General features: G+C 40.5%; 1 protein-coding gene across 1 annotated transcript in view; it reads left to right on the top strand.

Moving 5' to 3' along the window:
* Positions 1 to 22647, top strand: part of LOC125933736 (phosphatidylinositol 3,4,5-trisphosphate 3-phosphatase TPTE2-like) — a 116099-nt gene that overhangs the window by 10429 nt on the left and 83023 nt on the right. The window contains exons 5-10 of the mRNA XM_049646857.1: positions 12835 to 12882; positions 14028 to 14189; positions 16671 to 16790; positions 18284 to 18383; positions 18523 to 18586; positions 19771 to 19835. Of these exons, the coding sequence (XP_049502814.1) occupies positions 12835 to 12882; positions 14028 to 14189; positions 16671 to 16790; positions 18284 to 18383; positions 18523 to 18586; positions 19771 to 19835 (559 nt within the window). The remainder of the gene's footprint in view (positions 1 to 12834; positions 12883 to 14027; positions 14190 to 16670; positions 16791 to 18283; positions 18384 to 18522; positions 18587 to 19770; positions 19836 to 22647) is intronic.

Here is a 22647-nt window from a genome sequence, read left to right as displayed (position 1 = left end):
GGAACATTTGTGAGCAAAGCTTTGTGTAGACATAAGTTTCATTTATCTTTGGTTAATACTGAGGAATAGAATTGCTGAATCTTGGGGCACCTGGGTGGATCAGTCAGTTAAGTATCCACAGCCACCAGTGGCCCTTCCCTTCCTTGCATGGCCAGTGTTTTTGAGGAGATCGAGGCCTGCCACCAGGACACCCTTCATTATAAGGGAGGTGCCCCAGAGCCCCTGACTTTGAACACTGAACAGCATTTTTTCTGCATATTCTGCTTGATAGGAATATGGAGGGAGGATGGGATCTCTACATTCTCAAGATAGTGATTAACAGGCATTTGGGTTATGCTTGCATGAACTAGCTATCCAGCATGTACCATATACTCCATCCCCGCACACCCTGAATGGCCTGTACATTCTTTACGTGCTCCTCTTCCATGGTGTTCCTGGGGCCAGGTATGCTGAGGTGCACTGCAATCAAATCCCACAGCAACAATATAAGCCACAACATCCAAATAATAGAACACAAATAGCTAAGAAACTACAAAAAACATTTTTCCAGGAAGAAGGCAAGTGCTTTATTTAAACAAGCACTAACAAGACCAGTGTCCAGGGAATCAATGGCTTTAATATCTGTGTTTAAACTAGCCATGGCTTGAGAAATGTGGAATAGTCAGGTATATACGTGCTGCAATCTGCCTTGATGATGACATATGTCAGAAACCATCCTACTTTGCAGAACTACTTTTCTCATTTGGAAACCCTCCCCGGTAAGGAGGATGATTACCTTATGCGTGGAATTAAAGGTGGCAACCATGCATTTGGCTAAGGTCTGTACCCACCATTTTATTTCAGTTGTGGCCACAGAGGGAAGAGAGTGGACAGGGGATGGAACCATCAAGATGATCTGTTGGTTCTATATCGGGCCCTGACCACCTCCCAGTTGGTAGGCTTCTCCTGTAACTGGGTGAGTATACAGCCTGGCAGGTAGGGCCACCCCTAGGTGCAGCACCTAGTCTACTTATAGGTTAAGTAGGGACAGCCATGAGTACCACATGCCCAGAGCCATCCCCACAGAGAGAGGAAGGCACCCACAGGAACGGATGCATGTTGTTTCCACAGCCAAGTATCAGCAGTGATGAGTACAGTGTTAATTGCATTGTTGTGTGCATGTCCATCCTACGTTATGACCTATAGCATTTGTGGTCCTGTTGTGCCTCACTATGCACCATGGGGCCACTCCCATAATTTGCACCTGGGTTGCAGTTAATCATCCCAAGCCATCCCAATGGCATATTCCATTGGCAGAGTCTTATTTGTTCCCATATCAATTGGAAAATTTTGTCCTTTGTGTCTTCCTGGGTGGGAAGCCTGAACACTTAGCGAATACGGGTCAGTCCGGGTAGGGGCCCTAAAGGGGTTACACCAAGGGTAGAAGCCTTCCCAAATGCTGAGGTTGGCGGCTTGGATTCCCCAGAGGAGGCCCACGGTCGCTGATAGGGGGAGTTCACTATACACCCAACAGTTGGTCTTATTCTGTAGAAAAGCTATAGTCAGGGCCCTCTCAGTAAACAGGTTTCTTGTGCAGAATCTAAGGGCAAAAAGTAAGCTGTTGAGTAGGCACCAGAAGAGGAAAGTCTCAGTTGTCTAATAGAATGCAGGAAGTGGTGGTGTTCTGAGATAACCCCACCCTTGGCTGCAGTTTAGCTCCAGGTTTGCAGTACCAAATTGTTTGTTCCCCTTCTGCTACAAGGTGGGTCAAATCTGAAAAGGTTATGGGGGTAAAACAATGCTCCATAAGGCAATTATGATAGTGTCCCTTTTTTATGAGAGGCCTAGGGATGTTTTCATTGTTTTCAGTGGAGTGGGGTGAAGAAATGGGGTGGTGGTTAGGACCTGTTCTATCCCTATCCCTATGGGGCCAAAAACCCAAAACACTGTGGACTTGTTTGCCATTTCCAGGGACAGGCAATTACATGTTCCCCTGTAAATAGATCTTGTGGCAAGGGCAGTAAAAGGTTCCCTTGTGTTCCTACCTGCAGCAAAGAACATCTTTCCTGCATGCTGTCTACTTATATTCTAAGGGTGACATCAGGCCCTTGCGTGAGTATAGGCACTGGGTCGACTGGAATGTACATGTTTGTTTAATGTCCATATAGCTGTTGACAGGTGATGTGTCCAAAAGGCCAGTGAATGGGTTTCTAGTTAGTTGTTGCAACAGGCCACTCCTGCATTCTATCAACCCAGCTGGGGTGGGATTGTATGGTAGATGGAAATGCCAATGGACGTCTTGAGCTTTTGCCCGTACTTGCACTTCATGTCCTCTGAAGTGGGAGCCTTGATTGCTGTCAGGGTCAGTGGGCACCCTGTATGCAGCACACGGCTGTTCCAGGCCACAGATGGTGGCCCTCTGTGTGGTACATTTACTGGGGTTGGCTTGCAGGTGTCCTGAATAAGTGTCACACATGTCAAAATATAACAGCAGCCATCAGAGAGAGGCAGGGGACCAATATAGTCAATCTTCCATCTCTGAATGGGGTGCCCCCCTCCCCACTATCTGTCTGGTGTCTCTCAGTAAAGGTCATAGTCAATCCTGGGCACAGGTTGGGCCTTCTTGGCAGATGGTCGCAATGTCTTTGTCATGCAGCGGCAAGCCCCAGTTCTTAGCAATGGCCCACAACGTCTGTTGTCCTCGATTTCTCATGTTGTGTAGCCAGGTGTCAGTGTCTTCCATTGGAATGTCTTCTAGGAGGTGGATGCAGCCCAATTCATCAGCCTGTCGGTTACCAGGTGGGGTGTGTGCATCTACATGGTAAACAGTAATGTTTACCTCATGTGCATTGGAGTTCTACATGTTGTTTCCCAAAGTGGTCACCCTGCCACCATCTAGTCCTGTGCCTCCCATTGGAGAAGCCAATGGCTGGTCCCTTGTAGATTTCCCAGCTATCTATTCATAGAACAGTGGAATCAGGCTCATGGCACAATGCCATCTATGCTGTTTGCAATTCAGCCCACTGCCGTGGGCTACTGTGTCCAGTGCCAGAATCTTTCCAGATACTTTCAGTTGAGGGTTGGATGGCAATAGCTGTCAAGGTGCAGGGATCACCTCTTGTTGACTCTTCAGTGTACAGGCATGCTCAGGGATCGGTCCACCTCCTTTCTGCATAAAGAGTGGCAGCTGCGGTGGCTTTGCTGCCTCAGCTAGCTAATGGCTGTCCTTCAGAGGTGACATGAGTCACAAGGCCAAGAATGGAGTACAGATCTACAATAAGAGGGATGTTTATGAAGGTACTATGTTGTTGCAAGAAGACATGCCTTTTGGCTGCAGTCTGGATTTTTGGGCAATGCCTGACTTGGACTCTTGAAATGTATCCTTTAGCCATCCTGCTCTAGGGTACTGAATGCGAATGGTCACTGGGATTCTTTTAGTCATGTCTTCTGCTTGCTGTAAGGCCTGGTAAGTAGCACACAGGTGTTCTAAAATGCAATACCACATTGCAGCTTCTTTCTGTAACTGTGACCGGAAACCTAACAGTATGCATTTGTGCCCTTGCCATCGCTACAAGTTCCATCTAAACCCCTTCTGGGTGACCGGCTGCATCCATTCAAATGGTTGTCCCTATACACAAACACCTAAGGCTTGGACCTGTTTAACAGCCACCTTGGCTTGAATGCTTCTCTTTCCTTTGAGGACCAGTCCCACTGGGATTCCGTTTTTACCAATCTGTGAAGGGGCTGAAGCACTTGAGCCAAGTGAGGGATAAATGGACACGAATACCCTAAGAAACCTAGGGAAGTTTGCAACTGCTTTGAGGTGGTGGGACATGGATATTTTACCAATAACTGCTGCAGGAACAAGTTTTTTTTTAATTCCAGTATAATTAACATACAGTGTCATATTAGTTTCAGGTGTACAATATAGTGATTCAACAATTCTATACATTCCTCAGCTCTTGTTATGATAAATGTACTTTTTGATCCCCTTCACCTATTTGACCCATCCTCCACCTACCTCTCATCTATAACCATCAGTTTGTTCTCTATATTTAAGTGTCTGATTTTTTTGTCTCTTTATTTCTTTGAAAAAAATTTTTTAGGTTTATTTATTTATTTTGAGAGAGAGAGAGCAAGGGAGGGGCAGAGGAAGAGGGAAAGAGAGAAAGAATCCCAAGCGGGCTCTGCACTGCCAGTGCAGAGCCCAGTACAGGGCTTGAGCCCACAAACTGTGAGATCATGACCTGAGCCAAAACCAAAAGTCAGACGCTTAACCGATTGAGCCACTCAGGGACCCCTTGTCTCTGTTTGTTTGTTTTGCTTCTTAAATTTTTTTTTTAACGTTTATTTATTTTTGAGACAGAGAGAGACAGAGCATGAATGGGGGAGGGGCAGAGAGAGAGGGAGACACAGAATCGGAAGCAGGCTCCAGGCTCTGAGCCATCAGCCCAGAGCCCGACGCGGGGCTCGAACTCACGGACCTCGAGATGGTGACCTGAGATGAAGTCCGTCGCTTAACCGACTGAGCCACCCAGGCGCCCCTGTTTTGCCTCTTAAATTCCACATTTGGTATTTGTCTTTCTCTGGCTTATTTTACTTAGCATTATACTCTCTAGATCTGTCCAGGTTGTTGCAAATGGTGAAATTTCATTTTTTATGGCTGAATGATATTCTATTTTGTATATATTCCACCTCTTCTTTAGGCATTCATCTATCAGTGGACACTTGGCTTGCTTTCACAATTTGGCTATTGTGAATAATGTTGCAGTAAACATTCAAATTCATATTTTTTGGGTAAATACTCAGTTGTAGAATTAATGGATCATATGGTAATTCTATTTTTAGCTTTTTGAGGAACATCCATCTGTTTTCCACAGTGGCTGCACCGGATGGTATTGCCACCTACAGTGCTTGAGGGTTCCTTTTTCTCCACAGCCTCACCAACACCTGTTTCCTGTGTGCTTGATTTTAGCAATTCTGACAGGTGTGAGGAGATAGGTCATTGTGGTTTTGATTTGCATTTCCCTAATAATAAGTGATGTTGAGCATCTTTTCATGTATCTGTTGGCTATCTGTATGTCTTGTTGGAGAAATGTCTTCTGCCCATTTTTTAATTGGACTATTTGGGGTTTTTTGGTGTTGAGTTGTATAAGTTCTTTATATATTTTGGATACTAACCCTGTTTTTCAGGTATGTAATTTGCAAATATCCTTTCACATTCAGACAGTTGTCTTTTCATTTGGTTGATTGTTTCCTTGACTCTACAAGAGCTCTTAATTTTGGTGTTGTCCAAGTTGTTTAATTTTGCTTTGGTTTTCCTCACGTTAGGTGACATATATAGAAAAATGTTGCTATGGCTGATCTCAAAGAAATTACTGCCTATGTTTTCTTCATTGAACTTTATAATTTGAGGTCTCATATTTAGGCCCTTAATCTGTTGTGAGTTTGTTCATGTGTGTGGTGTAAGAAAGTGGTCCAGTTTCACTCCTTTATATGTAGCTGTCCAGTTTTCCTGACACCATTTGTTAAAGAGACAATCTTTTCCCCATTGTATATGCTTGCCTCCTTTGTTGTAGATTAATTTGCCATAAAAGCATGGGTTTATTTCTGGGCTCTCTGTTCTGTTCCATTTGCCTGTCTGTTTTTGTGCCAATACTATACTGCTGTGATTGCTACAACTTTGTAGTGTATCTTGATATCTGGGATTAGGACACTTCCAACTTTGTTGTTGTTTGTCAAGACTGATTAGGCTATTTGATGTCTCTTGCGGTCCCAAACAAATTTTTAGGATTATTTGTTCTAGTTCTGTGAAAAGTGCTTTTGGTGCTCTGATAGGGATTACATTAAATTTGTAGATTGCTTTGGGTAGTATGGCTATTTTAACAATATTTGTTTTCCCAGTCCATGACCATGGAATGGCTTCCATTTGTTTGCTTTCCTTTTTTCATCGATGTTTGATAGTATGCAGAGTACAGGTCTTCCATCTCCTTGGGTAAGTTTATTCCTAGGTAGTTTACTCTTTTTGGTGCAGTTACAAATGGGATTGTTTTCTTAATTTGTCTTTCTGCTACTTCTTTATTAGTGTATAGAAGTGCAACAGATTTCTGTATATTAATTTGGTATTGTGGGACTTTACTGACTTTATCAGTTATAGTAGTTTTGGTGGAGTCTTTAGGGTTTTTCTATATATAGTTTTAGGTCATCTGTAAGCAGAGACTCTAATATTCTCTTTACCAATTTAAATTCCTTTTGTTTCTTTTTTCTTGTCTGATTGCTGTGGCTAGGACTTTCAGTACCATGTTGAATAAAAATGGCGAGAGTGGACATCCTTGTCTTGTTCTATATCTTAAAGGGAAAGCTCTCAGTTTTCACCACTGATTATGATGTTTATTGTGGGTTTGTCATATATGGCCTCTATTTTATTGAGGTATGTTCCCTCTAAAGCTACTTTTATTGAGTTTTTATCATAAATGTATGTTGTATTTTATCAGGTGCCTTTTCTGCATCAACTGAAATAGCCATATATGTTTGATCCTTTCTCTGGTTGATATGTTGTATCACATTGATTTGTGAATATTGGCCCACTCTTGCATCCCTGGAATAAATCCCACTTGATTGTGGTGAAAAAAATTTTAATGCATTGTTGGATTTGATTTGTTACCATTTTGTTGAGGAATTTTGCATCTGTGTTCATCAAGATATTGGCCTCTGATTCTTTTTTTTGTAGTGTATTTATCAGGTTTTGGTATCAGGATAATGCTGACCTTATAGAATGAATTTGGAAGCTTTCCTTCCTCTTCTATTTTTAGAATAATTTGAGAAGAATAGGTATTAACTCTTCTTTAAATGTTTAATAGAGGGATGCCTGAGTGGCTCAGTTGGTTGAGCAACCGACTTTGGCTCAGGTCTTGATCTCACAGCTCGTGAGTTTGAGTCCCACGTCAGGCTCTGTGCTGACAGCTTGGAGCCTGGAGCCTGCTTCAGATTCTGTCTCCCTCTCTTTCTGCCCCTAACCAGCTCACATTCTGTCTCTGTCTGTCTCAAAAATAAATAAACATTTAAAAAATTTTTAAAAAAGTGTTTAATAGAATTCCCCTGTAAATCCATCTGGTCCTGGGCTTTTGTTTATCAGGAGTAGTTTCGATTACTGAATCAATTTCATGCTAGTAATTGGTCTGTTCAAATTTTTGATGTCTTCCTGATTCAGTTTTGGGATGTTATGTTTCTAGTAATTATCCAGTTCTTGTAGGTTGTCCAGTTTGTTTGCATATAATTTTTTATGATATTCTCTTTTAATTGTATTATTGTGTGTTGGTCATTCTCTTCCCTCCTTCATTTCTGAATTTATTTGCATGCAATCGCCCTTGTGTATGCTCTCTTGCTCTTGCTTTCCCTCTCTCCCTCTCCCTCCCTCCCTCTCTCTCTCTCTCTCTCTCTCTCAGTCTGACTAACGGTTTACCAATTTTGTTGATCTTTTCAAAGAACCAGCTTCTGCTTTCATTTATCTGTTCTACTGTTTTTGTTTTAGTCTCCATTTCACTTATTTCTGCTCTAATCTTTATTATTTCTTTCCTTTTACTGGCTTTGGGCTTTGTCCTTTTTCCAGTTCCTTTAGGTGTAAGGTTAGGTTGTTCATTTGAGATATTTTGTGGTAGTTGAGGTAGGCCTGTATTGTTATAATCTTTCCTCTCAGAACAACTTTTGTTGCATCCAAACTTTATTTCTGGTTTCACACCATTGTGGTTGGAAAAGATGTATGATATGATTTCAATCCTTTTGAATTTGTTGAGATTTGATTTGTGGCCTAACATGTTATCTATTCTGGAGAATGTTCCATGTGCACTCATAAAGAATGTATATTCTGCTGTTTTAGGATGGAGTGTTCTGAATATATGTGTTAGGTCCATCTGATCCAATGAGTCATTCAAAAACCACAGTGTCCTTGTTAATTTTCTGTCTGGATAATCTGTCCATTGATGTAAATGGGGGTATTAAAGTCCCCTACTATCATGCTATTACTCTCAATTTCTTGCTTTATATGTGTTAATAGTTGCTTTATGGATTTATGTTCTCCCAAGTTGAGTGCATAATTTATATTTGGGTGCATACAGTTATGTTTTCTTGCTGGTTTGTTCCCTTTATCATTATGTCTCTTTGTCTCTTTGTTTAAAGACTTTTTTTATGTAAGTATTGCTATCCCAGCCATTTGCTTCCATTTGTATGGTAAATGTTTTTCCATCCCCTCACTTTCAATCTGTATGTCTTTAGATCTGAAATGAGTCTCTTGTAGGCAGCATATAGATAGATATTTTTATCCATTCAGTCACTCTATGTCTTTTTATTGGAAAGTTTAGTTCATTTACATTTTAAGTAATTATTAATAGGTATATGTACTTATTTGTTTTACAGTTGTTTTCGTAGTTCTTCTCTGTTCCTTCTCTTGCTCTCTCCCTTGTGGTTTGATGTCTCATTTAGTGATATCCTTGGATTCCTTTCTCTTTATTTTTTGCATAATCTATTACAGCTGTTTGATTTGTGATTATTAGGTTCATGTATAACATCTTATGCACATAGCAGTCTATATTAAATTGGTGGTTGCTTAAGTTTGAACACTTTCTAAAAGCACTAAATTTTTACACACCCCGTGTTTTATGTATATGATGTCATACTTTGCATCCTTTTATTTTGTGAATCCCTTGAATGATTTTTATAGATATATTTGATTTTGCTGCTTTTTGCTTTAACCTCCATACTGGCTTTATAAGTAACTAGTCTACTATAGTTATTTACCTGTTTGTATTTACCTGTGAAATTTTTTCCTTTCATAATTTTCTTACTTTTGATAATGGCCTTTTCTCTCCACTGAAAGAATTTCCTTTAACATTTCTTGTAAGACTTGTTTAGTAGTAATGAACTCCTTTCACTTTTGTCTGGGAAACTCTTGCTCTCTCCTATTCTGAATGACAGCCATGCTGGGTAGAATATTTTTGACTGTAGGTTTTTTTCCTTTCAGCACTTTGAATATATTATGCTACTCTCTTCTTCCCTGCAAAGTCTCTGCTGAAAAACCAGCTGATAGTCTTATGGGATTTCCTTTTTATGTAACTGCTTTATTTTCCTTTGCTGCTTTAAAAAATCTTTTTATCACTACCTTTGGCCTTTTTAAATGTTATGTGTCATGGTGTGGAATTCTTTGTATTAATTTTGTTGGGAGCTCTCTGTGCCTCCTGGATCTGGGTGCCTGTTTCTGTCCCCAGATATAACAGTTTTCAACTATGATATCCTCAAATAAATTTTCTGCCCCCTTGTCCCTCTCTTCTCCTTTAGGGATTCCTATAATGTGAATGTTACTATGCTTGATGATTTTGCTTGATTCCCTTAACCTATTCACATTTTTATTCTTTTGTGTTGTTGTTGTTAAGCTTGGTTGCTTTCTGTTATTCTATCTTCCAGCTTGCTAATCCATTCTTCTGCCTCTATTCTTTATTCCCTCTAGTGTTTTTTTTTTTTTAATTTCAGTTATCGAGTTCTTCACTTCTGATTGGTTCTTTGTTATATTTTATATCTTTTTTACAGTTCTCCCTGAGGTCCTCCAGTCTTTTTTTTTTCCAGTAAGTATCTTTGTGACCATTACTTTGACTTTTTTATCAGGCATATTGCTTATCTATGTTTCATTTTAGCTCTTTTGCTGTAGTTTTGTCCTGTCTTTTCATTTATGACATATTCCTCCATTCCCTTACTTTATCTAACTCACTGTGTTTGTTTCTATGTATCAGGAAAGTCAGTTATGTCTCTTGACCTTGAAAGTAGTGGTGTTATGAATAAGAGGTTCCGTAGTGCCTGTTTACCAAAAATAGGTATCTCCTACGTGAATTGCATGCATTCTACTCTTGTGGTTAAGCCTCATTTCCTTTCAGTCCAGTTGGCTACAATGGCCTATGTTGCCTGTAGTAAGCAGGGTGTGGTTCCTCTGCTGTTAAGGGGCCAGTCTGGGGCCCCTGTGGACTTGCAGTTGAGTGGTGTCAGCAGTCAGAAAAGATGCCTGGCTTCAACCCATTTGCTGGGACTGTAGTCACAGTGAACTCACGGCACTCACCTTGTGTTGTACTGTGAAAAAATTTGGTTGGTGGGTGGGGCCTGCAGACTATCTAAATGCCTCCCCCCAGTTTATCTTCCAGAACTTCGGTGGCCCAAACTGTTGGTCTCTCTTCCTGTGCTGCCCCCTGGGAAGTTTTTATTGGTGGGAGGGGATGGCAATCACATCAGATGCCTGCCCCCAGTCCATCTGCTCAGGTGACATGTACATTGGTTGACAGGGCACTCTGTACTGCCAGTTATAAGTTTCAACTGCTGGGACTGCAGTGGAATTGGTGTGTGTAGTTCTCTTCCCCTCTCCTCAGGGCAAATGCTGCTTTGAAGGGAGCCCCTCTGAGTGGGGCATGTTGAATGTGGCAGATTCACAGGAGAGCATGAGGGCCAGGTGCATAGTGTTAGCAAGGCAGGTGAAGAGTGTTCCCACTGGTTCCCACAAGTGCCAGGCTATCTAGGCTGGGGGGGTGGGTGGCAAATGGTCCCACTCTCCCTGGATCTCCCAGGGATCTCACTAAGGAGCCCTACTCTCTAGCACACACTCTGAGATTAGTAAATAAATCTCATTCACTGTACCCCAGGTATTTTTCAACCTGATGCTTCTATGTTTATCTCGGTGGGATTGTTTGTTGTTCTGGCTCTTTAAGGGCAAGGACTCAGTTTCCTATCACCCTCTGGCTCTCCCAGAACTAAGCCCACTGATTTTTAAAGTACTCTGAGTTAAGCCCTGCTGGTTGTACAAACTTACAAAGTTAAGCCCCACTGATTTTCAAAGCCAAATGTTTTGGAGACTCATCTTACCAGTGCAGGCCCCCCATGACTGGGGTACCTGCTGTGGAGTCTGTTCCTCTCCCTTTTCCAGGCAGGATCCTTCCTGTTGGTGGTTAGTCTCAGCAGGACTTTTGTTCCCGTCTGCATCTCCACTCCACATCCCCTTTTTCAATGTGGCCTCCTCTTTATAATGAACTGTGGAAAGTCTGTCCTGCCAGTCTTTGGGTCATTTTCTGGGTTAGTGACACTGATGTGGCTGCTATCCTGGTGTGCCCAAGGTGAGCTTAGTATCTTCCTACTCCAACATCTTCCTAGAAGTCTCTAGATAACCTGCAATATTAAAGCCATGCTATTATGGAGAATTTCATGTTATTTATCCTTGGTTTTAGAATCATTTGTTTACATTGCCACATGCAACACTAACAATGATTATTTAGACTTAGTTCTGAACTTTTATGATTGCTTAACACGTTTTCCCTGTGAAGTATCTTCCTTATTCCTGAGTTCTTCATTTTGATTCATCGCTCAGTTGAGCACTTCTTTGAGTAATTGTTTTTAGGAGAGACGCATGCCTGCTATGTTTTGAACTGTGGCATGTTGGGGGGTGTTTTTCTGTTCCTTTCAAATATGAACAGTGCTTCTCCTTCAAATGTGAACAGTTTTCCTATAGAATTACTGAGTTACAGTTCTTTCCCTGCAAACTCCACACATGTTGTTTAAAGCTATACACTTAACATGCTCTTTTTTTTTAAATCTCAATTGTATATTTACTTGAAGTAGTTTGGGGAAGCCCTGAAAGAGGTAGGGGAGTTAAAGCATCCCCTTTGTGCCTCATGATTCTGTCAGGCATGGTTCTGTGTAGTCACTTTGTCAAGCAAGTTCCAGTTTATCATAATATTTCTTCACTACCCAGAGATCCGGTCTGTGTGGGATCAGAAGGGCATGTTTTAAGAAAATGGCAACCTCTACGCAATTCACCTCTTTTTGGCCAATCAGGCACACATCCACATTATCCTGAGCTTCCTAAGCCTGGGCAGAGGTGGTGGATGCAGGTGGAGGAGGGAGAATTTGCAGAAAGGAGGAAGCTCTTCTATCTCTGCTTTGCCATTCATCTGTGGCCAATTTTGGGAGCGCCCAGTTCTATTCAGCATATGTTCACTCCATTGTTTAGTTCAGTCTTGGGTACAGGCTATGAACACTGCTTTGACAATGATGCCACCGGAGTGGAGTTTGGGTCCCACATTGTAGGCATCTGCAGGGCAATAAATTGCTCCCCAGTGGCTACCTTGTCTCCAGCCATAGAGTAAAATGAAGCATAACTTGAAGGCCCCATCAGACAGGCTCTCCTCCTCCTATTAATGGAAGGAGCCCAATCTCTAGGGTGTTTCTCCTTTGAAATATATCTTACTAAAATTCTTTATCTCCAAAGTGCACTTGCACCCCCAATGTGATTCTCATTAATGATTAACTGTTGTGTTATGGGATATCTTTTTTCAAGAGATGAACATTATAGGACAAGAGTATCATTTATTCCCTACCTATCCCTGAAGTCCTTTATTTGGCTGCTGTGGAAACAGACCTGGCCAAGGTTTGATAACTTGCACAGGATCCCTCAGCTCATCTATGGGAGAGCTGGAATGCCTATCTCTCTACCACGCCTTTCTGTCTCTACATTATCTTGCTTTAGTTGATGACCCCAACTTAATATTACCATAAAATTGGGATTGGGGCTTTGCAGGCAAGGGAAATACTACTAAACACAGTTTAGAGTTTTATTTGAATTTATTCCACATATGAAAACTTAAAAATCATGAAGCAGAACAATGAAAATCCTAGTAAACAGCATTTTGTTATGCAACTTCTGAAGAACTTTCTTTTAAAACTATGTTTCTAGAATCCTTTTTTATTGGCTAAATTCATATTCCATATTAGAAGAAATCTGTGATAAATTTGAAGACTCTGGAATTTAATTTTTACTTCTTTTTGTTGCAGCATGATTAAGAGAATTGTGTACTCACTTGTATCATCACTCACATTCAGGTATGTGAGACCCTAGAAAGGGAGGAAATTAAATATGCATAATATTTAATATTTTTAATGATAAAGGACCTGGGAGGGGGGAAACACATTTTCACTGTCAGTATGTTGCTAAATAGCTCTTGTGCCCCATTTTATGTAACATAATTTGTATTGAAATTTTAGTTTCAGCTGAACATTGAGAAATTCAAAGAAATGGTATTTACCTAAGCCTAATAGTAACATATTAGTATGTTTTTTCTACCTGTAAAAGTAAAAATAATGAAGCATGCTTTTAAAAATTCTTTAAGTGTTTTTATTAGACACTTTATTTGTCTAGAAATACTCCTTAATTCTGGGACCATTTTACTCAGGCTTCTTCTCTACATGATAGTAAGATTTATTTCATGCTATGATACAGAGTCACACAATATACTTGCTTCCTTTTAAATTTATAATATTTTAATTTGCATTGTAATTTTTAAAAAGTATTTTGAAGGCTAATGAATGTATCTTCATAGATTATACAAGTAGTGTACTCAGTTTATGAAGAATGTGTTTAGAATATATGAGAGGAAGGCTTAGGAGGTACTTTAGAGTTTAATCATGTATATAGTATGATTCCTTCTCATGTGCCTAGCACTGTGCTAGAAGCATCTATTAATATATAATCATATACTTATTGAAAATCTCACTGATAAAACATCGTAGTGGTCAAAGAGGTCTTTTAAGGTTATGTTAGTCATGCTTTCACTTGGTTTTTATTGCTAAATTTGTAAAAGTTAATCAGTATGAATGTGGTTTTATTTTTTATGAGAAATTGGTAGAAACCCCTTAAAAAATTCTCAGATTTTAAGAAGAGTTCACAAGTGGAGACGTGTAATTTTAATTCAGGTTGCCTGTGCTATCTTGGAGGGTTAGTCTGATATGTCTTTTATAAAAGGACATGATAACATGAAATGGTGTGGGGGAGATTTTAATTCTCTAATAACTGCTTCCATTGGGCGAAAACTTAGTAGTTTTTTTTTGATATTTTAAGGCAACACAGTATTCCCTACCAGTGGATAATTTAATCCTAAATTACATTTTGTTATCAGATCATTGACCTAAATATAGTCTAACTTTAGGAGTGAAAACCATTTAATCTTTATTCTGTTTATCTGTTGTAGAATATTTGGAATTTTGCTTATCTTTGTGGATATGTCCCTCGTCATTACAGACCTGCTTGTCACTAAAAACGCAATATATATTCCTGCGGAAATTCATTTAATTTCTTTAGCTATTTCTTTATTTTTTGTCTTGGATGTTCTTCTTCGAGTATATGTAGAAGGGTAAGTTTCACTGATTTTTTTTACCTATTATAAAGCTGTTTCGTACTGCTCTGAGAAGCATCCCAAAATAATTACCAAGTCAACCCAACCAAATGTGAATGTGTTCCTCTTTGTTAAAGAGGAGGCATGGTCCACATGGTCCACGAGAAAACAATCCAAATCCCAATTTCTACTAGAGTGGGCTTTAATATTATTGTTGCAACTGATACTCTAGTTTCCAGCAACTTATTATGGATAGTTCCTTCAACAGGTAAAGCTTAAAGGGTTTGCAAAATAGAGCCAGGCAGCTGATGTGTCTACATGTACATTATTTTTTAAATTATTTTTTTAATGTTTATTTATTTCTGAAACAGAGCATGAGCGGGGGAGGGGCAGAGAGAGAGAGGGAGACACAGAATCCGAAGCAGGTTCCAGGCTCTGAGCTGTCAGCACAGAGTCCGATGTGGGGCTCGAACTTACAAACCGTGAGATCATGACCTGAGTTGAAGTCGGTCACTCAACCAACTGAGCCACCCAGGCGCCCCTACATGCACATTATTAAAAGGAATATGTGTGTGAAGTACAAATGTAAACTCTCCCTGAGAGTTGAATCTAAATAAAAGCTGACAGTGTATTAAATACTAAATAATAGGTCTGAACAACCCCTACCTCAGTTAAAATAAAAATTTATGTTAAGGTATGTGAGAATCAAACTCAACGCCCAAAAACCAAATAATCCAGTGACGAAATGGGCAGAGGACATGAATAGACAATTTTCCAAAAAAGACATCCAGGTGGATAACAGACACATGAAAAGATGCTCCACATCACTCATCATCAGGGAAATGCAAATCAAAACTCCAATGAGATACCACCTCACACCTGTCAGAATGGCTAAAAGTGACAACTCAGGAAACAACAGATGTTGGCAAGAATGCAGAAGAAGGAACACTTGCACTGTTGCTGGAAAGGCAAACTGGTGCAGCCATTCCAGAAAACAGTATGGAGTTTCCTCAAAAAGTTAAAAATAGAACCACCCTATGACTCAGCAATTGCACTACCAGGTATTTATCCCAAAGACACAAAGATGCTGATTCAAAACACATGCACCTCAGTGTTTCTAGCAGTGCTATCAACAATAACCAAAGTATGGAAAGAGCCCAAATGTCCATTGACTGATAAATGGACAAAGATGTGGTATAGATATATACACGATGGCGTATTACTCAGCCATGACAAAAAACGAAATCTTGCCATTTGCAAAAACGTGAATGGAACTACACTGTATTATGCTAAGTGAAAGAAGTCAATCAGAAAGACAAATACATGATTTCACTCGTATGTAAAATTTAAGAAACAAGCCGGATGAACATGTGGGAAAGGAAGGAAAAATAAAATAAGGTAAAAACAGAGGGAGGCGAACCATGAGAGACTCTTAACTAGAGAGGAGAAACTGAGGGTTTGTGGGAGGGGAGGTGGGTGGGGGGATGGGCTAAGTGGGTGATGAGCATTAAGGAGGGCACTTGTTGGGATGAGCACCGGATGTTATGTGTAAGTGAAGAATCCCTGGATTCTACTCTAGAAACCAATACCACACTATATGCTAACTAACTTGAATCAAAATAAAGAAAAAGATAAGTTATAAAGTTTCCCCCCACCCAAAAAGTTACACAAGAGCTCTGAAGCATGTTCATCCCATCAACAAGGCTTGGTGGTGAGGCAGCAGCTGTTTTTCTCTACTTGCTGGCTTTATGGAAAGGTGGATCAAGTGAACCAAGCCCTGGTCATGTCAGCTGTGGGAGGCAGGGACTAATTCCCCAGCCTCATTTCATCCAGAGCATTTTAGAAGCCTGCTTGTCTCCTCTCCTGCTGACCTGCTATACTCACACTTTAGGGGAGGACTTTTTACCTCCAGATTACTCAGAGCCTGGTTACCTCAGAATTGGAAGGAGGTTTCCCTGGGACATCGTGTCCTTGCCTGAAGGGAGCCAGTATTGGGGAGGAAAGCAAAGTGGATGGAAATTCAGCTTTGCACAGTGGAGGCCACTAGCCCATTGGGATTCTACTGTGGCTGGAAAGCCAGATGATGAGTTTACAGGCCAAATTAGGGGGCCCATCTCTCTCTCACAAACTCCTCTTTTACACTCATCACAGCCAAGTGGCTCCAAGGCCGTGACAAATTTGGCTTCTGTTGCTCAGCAGGACTGCCAAATATCCCACTTTTCTTGTCCAATATGTGAAAGCAATGCTTGCCTCTTGTTCAGTGGTTTGGTCATATCTCTTACTATACTTGAGTTGCTACATTGATGCTTTTGTCATTTGTATGTATAAAGTAGGATAGAATTTGGATGTCTTCCCTCTTAGTCTAGTCTCGTAAATGCATTTTAAAGAATCCATTAAGTAAAATTCTTAATGGGATGAGTCAAATAATTTGTGCTCTTAAAATATCCCTATCTCCTCTTTGAAGGAGCATAAACTAATGTTTTTTGTTTTGTACTACAGGATACGACTGTATTTTTCTGATATACTTAACTGCTTAGATGCTGTCATCATTGTAGTGACTCTACTGGCTGATATAATTTATATGTTTTATGACCTTAAGGTTCTTAAAGATATCCCCAGGTAAGAAACATATAATCATTTCTCTTAAAGTTTTCATTTTTTCCCTTTTGTTTTTTTCTGGGGGGGGGGTGCCTTTCTGTGGCTTTCCATTTGTATAATCCTTCTAAGTCTGAATGTGTTGAATATGAGCCAATTAAGTTGCCAAAACTGAAATATTTAGAAAAATTTCCACATACTTGGACACTAAAGCATGGTTGTTTATTGGGAAGTGTGAAGGGTGTACACATTAAGCACCTTTAGCTGAGTAAAGAACATGGAACACCGAAAGAACAAACTGGGAACTTGGCTTCTTGTACCTAATTTAACTTTTCTACGTTTTGAAATTCCCATTGAGTTTCAATCACAAGTTCCTTACCTGAAATTCCTGGGTTTTTCCTGTAATCCAGAGTATTGGTTTGATCATATGCAACATTTGAGAGACTCCCATCATGATTCTCCTAAAAAGGAACAAGTAGAACAGAAAACAAGGTGATATAGGTAGCACCATGGAGGTGGAATCTTACAGTATAGTTGAAATGAAGAAAGCTGAAGCAAAGTTAGAACTGCTTAGCTATCAGGAAACTAAAATGTGTGTAAGTGACTGATGGCTTTCCCTCCTTTCTTCCTCTCGCTACCGTGGCAATGAGGAAAAGGAAGGAGATGTGTATTGGGATATAGATGTTGGATGACTCGCTCATTAGTCCAGCACCTTCTTTCTGCACTCCAGTAACCCAGGACTTTAATTCAAGTCCCAACAAAACTTCATATCACATGACAGGCTTTTGGAATTGTTTTGAAATAAGTGGGTCCAGTATGGTCCTCTGGCAACCTCAGTATCACCTAAGAACTTGCCAGAAATGCAAAAGGAAAAACATCTCCAGCCCCATTCCAGGCCTACTGAATTATGTGCACACTCAAGCTAGCGAAGCACATATTCAAATCATCAGTGCTCTGCCATGTTTTTTTCTGATGGTAGGAGAGACATGAGCTAGTACACTTGGGAAGTATCTCAGTCTGCTGCCTGCCTGATGTATGTTAGCAGCTGTAGTGAGCCTCTGTTACGGATGGGAATAACAAAGGTGAACAAGAACGCTCAGTTTCTTTTGATGGGAAAATGACTGACAAATGCTTGTCTTAAGCCACAAAAGTTCAGTACACAAATTCTAAGTCTATCTTATAACTATTTCTCTCTCTACCAGAGTTTCTCAACCTCAGCACTATTGAGAGTTTGGACCAGATAGTTCTTTGTTATAGGGGCTGTCCTGTGCATTGATTGGTGTTTAGCAACATTCCTGGCTTCTGCCCGCTAGACACAAGTAGCATACCTTCACACACAGTATGATAATGAAAAATATCCCCAGACATTGCCAAGTATTCCCTAGGTGGGTGGGTAGGAGACTTGGTGGGGGGTTGTGTATGTGCAAAATCACCCTGGTTAAGAACAAGTCCTCTGGACTTGGTCCATATTGACAAAATCCTGTTTCTAAAGCAAAAATTGATCTTTTTACTGTTAGATTGGCAATTTTATTTCAATCTCTACGACTTATTATTCTGATAAGAGTTTTCCATCTGGCTCATCAAAAGAAACATCTTGAAATGCTGGCCAGAAGGCTGGTAAGTGGCCAAAACATACTTATGATTCAGAAAATGTTTGTTTCAGGAAATACTGGCAAGGGTTGTAGATATCTATATAACATTCTTTATTTTACATTGATTTTTGTTTTGCAAGTTAATGATTGTTTTAAACTCTTAGGTTTCAGAAAACAAACGGCGATACAAGAAGGATGGATTTGACTTAGACCTCACCTATGTTACTGGTTTGTAAAGTTCAACTGTTTATTTATATTCACTTCGAATCTTTCTTGTGTGTAATTATGTTCATTTTGTTCTTGTTTTGTCTGAGCCATGTTCTTTCAAAGTTTATTTATTCATTTTGAGAGAGCGTGTTCATGTGTGAGTGGGGGAGGGACAGAGAGAGAGAGGGAGGGAGAGAATCCCAAGCAGACACCATGCTGTCTGCCCAGAGCCTGATGTGGGGCTCAATCTCACCGTGAGATCATTACCTAAGCCAAAATCAAGAGTCAGGCGCTTAACTGACTGAGCCACCCAGGTGTCCTCCCGACCTTTTTAAAGTTTATTTATTTATTTTGAGGAGCCATGTTATTTCAAAGCATTCTTTACCCATGAAGATATGAGCCACTGTGGTAGTGCAACATATTTGTAGTTTACTCCTCCTGACAATGGAAAATCTGCTTTGATCTCTCAAATCCGGGCTGCTTGGTTACAGGAAATTGAACGGATTTCCAGCTGGCTCCCTTTGTTTGGTTTGGAATTTGAGTCCTAAGTGTTTTCCTGTGTTGCAAGGATTTCAGAGAGTCCTCTTCTCTTCCTCAAACCCTAGAGAATAAGGGGTCTCAAGGTTTCTGAGTCAGAAGCACTGGAAAGCACCAATGCCACCATTCCTGGAGCCCAGATCTCTCATTTTTCTTTGGTGTTTAAATAAGAAATAAATTCCCACTATAGGTCAACACAAATTTGTCACATATGGCTGGAACCAGTTGAGTCCTAGGAACACAATGTGAGTTTAATGGTAATTATATTGGATAATTAAAAAATTTTTTTTCAACGTTTTTTATTTATTTTTGGGACAGAGAGAGACAGAGCATGAACGGGGGAGGGGCAGAGAGAGAGGGAGACACAGAATCTGAAACAGGCTCCAGGCTCCGAGCCATCAGCCCAGAGCCTGACGCGGGGCTCGAACTCACAGACCGCGAGATCGTGACCTGGCTGAAGTCGGACGCTTAACCGACTGCGCCACCCAGGCGCCCCTATATTGGATAATTTAATACGTTGTCTTGGTTATCTGAAAGGTAGTTCTGTCATTCTCAATCCTGAAAGTTCTTTTCTATGAAAAAGAAGTCTGATTACATATATAATAAGCTCTCATATATTGTTTCACATCTATAATGACATTCATAATAATGACTCTTTTGACTTCCAGAGCGTATTATTGCCATGTCATTCCCATCTTCTGGACAGCAGTCTTTCTATAGGAATCCCATTAAGGTGAGGATATTTACACAACAAATGTTCATATTTCTCACTAAACATAGACTACAGAGTCGTAAGTGTACCACTGGCTCAGAGATGGCAGTGTTGTAAAAATTTGCTCTCCCAGGTAAAAAATTATAAAGGATCGATAGCAATTAGCTTTTTCTATGTAATGAAGCATGCAAAAACTTAATGGCTTCTGGCATTAACCATTTACTTAGTTCATAGTAATGGGGTTTCCAAATTTGAATTTGGGTTGGGCTTAACTGAGTGGGTCTGCTGATCAGGGCCAGGTGTCACTAATCACAGCTGGGCTAATGTATCCATCTGTGGGCAGCTACTTGGAATCAGGATTGGCTGGTCTAAAATGGCCTGGTTGGATGGCTCCACGTGATGTTTCACTCTCCAGCAGACTAGTTGGAGGCTTGTTCACATGGTGGCAGTGGCAAAGATCCCACAAGTAGCAAGCAGAAGAATGCAGAGCCCCTAATGGCCCAGGTTCAAAACTAGTATTATATGGCTTCTACCTCATTCTATGGTACGAAGCAAATTACAACTCAGTCCAGATTCAAGGCGTAGAATAGACCACATCTCTTGCTGGCAGGAATTGCAACCAATTATGGCCATTTTTCGTAGTCTATCATGGGGAGAAGGATGGGAATTCTTTAGATAAAATGTGTGTTCTTAGGTTGAGATCCTAAATTATAGTGGAGGCATACTGCTTTAGAGTCTGTGTATTAAATAATTTCAAACATAAAATGATATGTAATATGAAACTCCAGTTAAAAGCCATTGTTTAAGGAGTTTGCATATGTGTGTGGCTGTGTATTCATTAGCGTAATTTATATCTTTGTTATATATTAATACGGTGTAATTACATACATATATGTATACGTCTACATATAAGTCTGCATATATACATGCATGTATAATTATAGTTTTGTCAAGGCATAACAAATACTGTCAATTCCACTTACCTTAAGTGGATTTTGATGAGATTATATATAGGTCTATATGCATGTAACCAACACCCCGAACAATATATAGAACATTTCTTGCTCTTTTTCAGTCAATATCCCAACACACTAGAGGTAATTGCTATTCTAACTTCTGTTACCACAGATTAGTTTTACTTATTGCTGAATTTCACATAAGTGGAATCATAAAATACTTCTTTTTTGACTGGCTTTTTATGCCCCAAATCTGAGATACATTTGATATTTTTGTACAGTTCTTACAACATTTATATATTATACTTATTCACTATAACACTAAAATGTACTGCTTTCTAGAATCCTGTATCAAAAGCTTAAGCATTCAGTTCACATACAGAAATCATACAATCATACACCACGTCACAAAGACAGCAATGGTGTTATATTCTATAACATCTACATAACAGAAAATATAAAACTCAAAAAAGATACAGCTAAAGAAACCAGCATAAATTTGGCAACCAGTAATTTTGACAGGGAAGTCGTACAGCTTGAATGACTTTAAACATGTGAATTGAAAATACTGCATTTAGGGGGAGGAGTTAAGATGGCAGAGGACCCTAGGGGGACCCTACGCTTGCCTTGACCCTTGAGCACAGCCAGATAAATATCTAATCATTTTGATCACCCAAGAAATTGATCTGAGGACTTAGAGAGCAAAACTGCACAATTAGAGATGGAAAAATAGCCACATTGTGGAAGGTAGGAGGCTGTGGAGAGTTGATTTGGGGGAGAAAAGAAATACAGGGGCCATGAAGGTGAAGGAGCCCTGATCATGGAGAGAAGAGTGAGTGAGAAACAGAGTGAGAGAAAGAATGAAAGTGCATGCAGAGGAATGCTCAAGAAAAACTCTTCCCCAAAACCATTGACTGGAAAAGGAAGAGGGACTGACTACTGCAAGTTTTTATAAGCAATGGAGTGCAAAGTCTGAAGTTTTGGAGTCCCTGCCAGCACCAGGGTCATGCCTGGTGGGCTTGGAGTTGCTCTGGTGAGGAAGGAGGGCAGAGACCTGTGAGTGGATAGTGCGGTCCGAGGATCCCCTGCATCACACAGGGATAAACAGTTGCCCTACTTAGAGTGCATTTGGGAGAGGTGGCATGGCCTTTCCAGGGAAAAAAGAGCTGGCACCACCAAAGTGCTGCCCTATTCCCTAGTGTAGGAACAAAGAATACCAGCTAAGGGCAGCAAACCTTGGTGCTGGCTTTCCGTTGCACTTTACCATAAACTCCAAACTTCTGCATGGTCACACAACTGATTTCTGGACAAACCAGCACTGGCCACAACTCAGCGAGACCCTCCCTCAGAGAATCAGTATGGGTCTACCCCACATAGACATCTAAAATTTGGAGTTTTGGAGCCCGGCTACATTCCTGAGATAAAACACAGACTTCTGCTACTTGGCAGACAGACAACTTGGGTGCAGAGATCTGGCAGAAGTCAGGGACACAAGAGAGTGATTGTTTGGCTCTTCTGTGTGAGCTCCCTGAAGATTAGCAGGCATGAACTCCATGCTCCAGGGAGGAGAGAGTGGGGTCATGTAATTTTTCCCCTCCCCCCCATCAGCACTGACCAAATCAGTGAGCAAAACAGCGCCTCCCAATGGAGGCTGAAGCTGTTTACACCAAACCCAGCCACCCTGCACCCTGTAGGTGCATCTCCACTAGGGCACGTCGGCCTGAGAATGGGTGCAGCAGGCCCCACCCCCAGAAGACCCGCATAAACCCCTTGCATGCACCAAGTCTAGTGATCACAGAGTGCTGCTGCAAACTTCAACTCTAGGGGAAAGAGAATCTAGCTTTTTTTTTTTTTTTTTTTTTTTTGAGATCTAGCTT

Source organism: Panthera uncia, assembly GCF_023721935.1.
Source record: "Panthera uncia isolate 11264 chromosome A1 unlocalized genomic scaffold, Puncia_PCG_1.0 HiC_scaffold_16, whole genome shotgun sequence".
Classification (NCBI taxonomy): Eukaryota; Metazoa; Chordata; class Mammalia; order Carnivora; family Felidae; genus Panthera; species Panthera uncia.
This window is presented reverse-complemented; position numbering and strand designations above follow the sequence as displayed.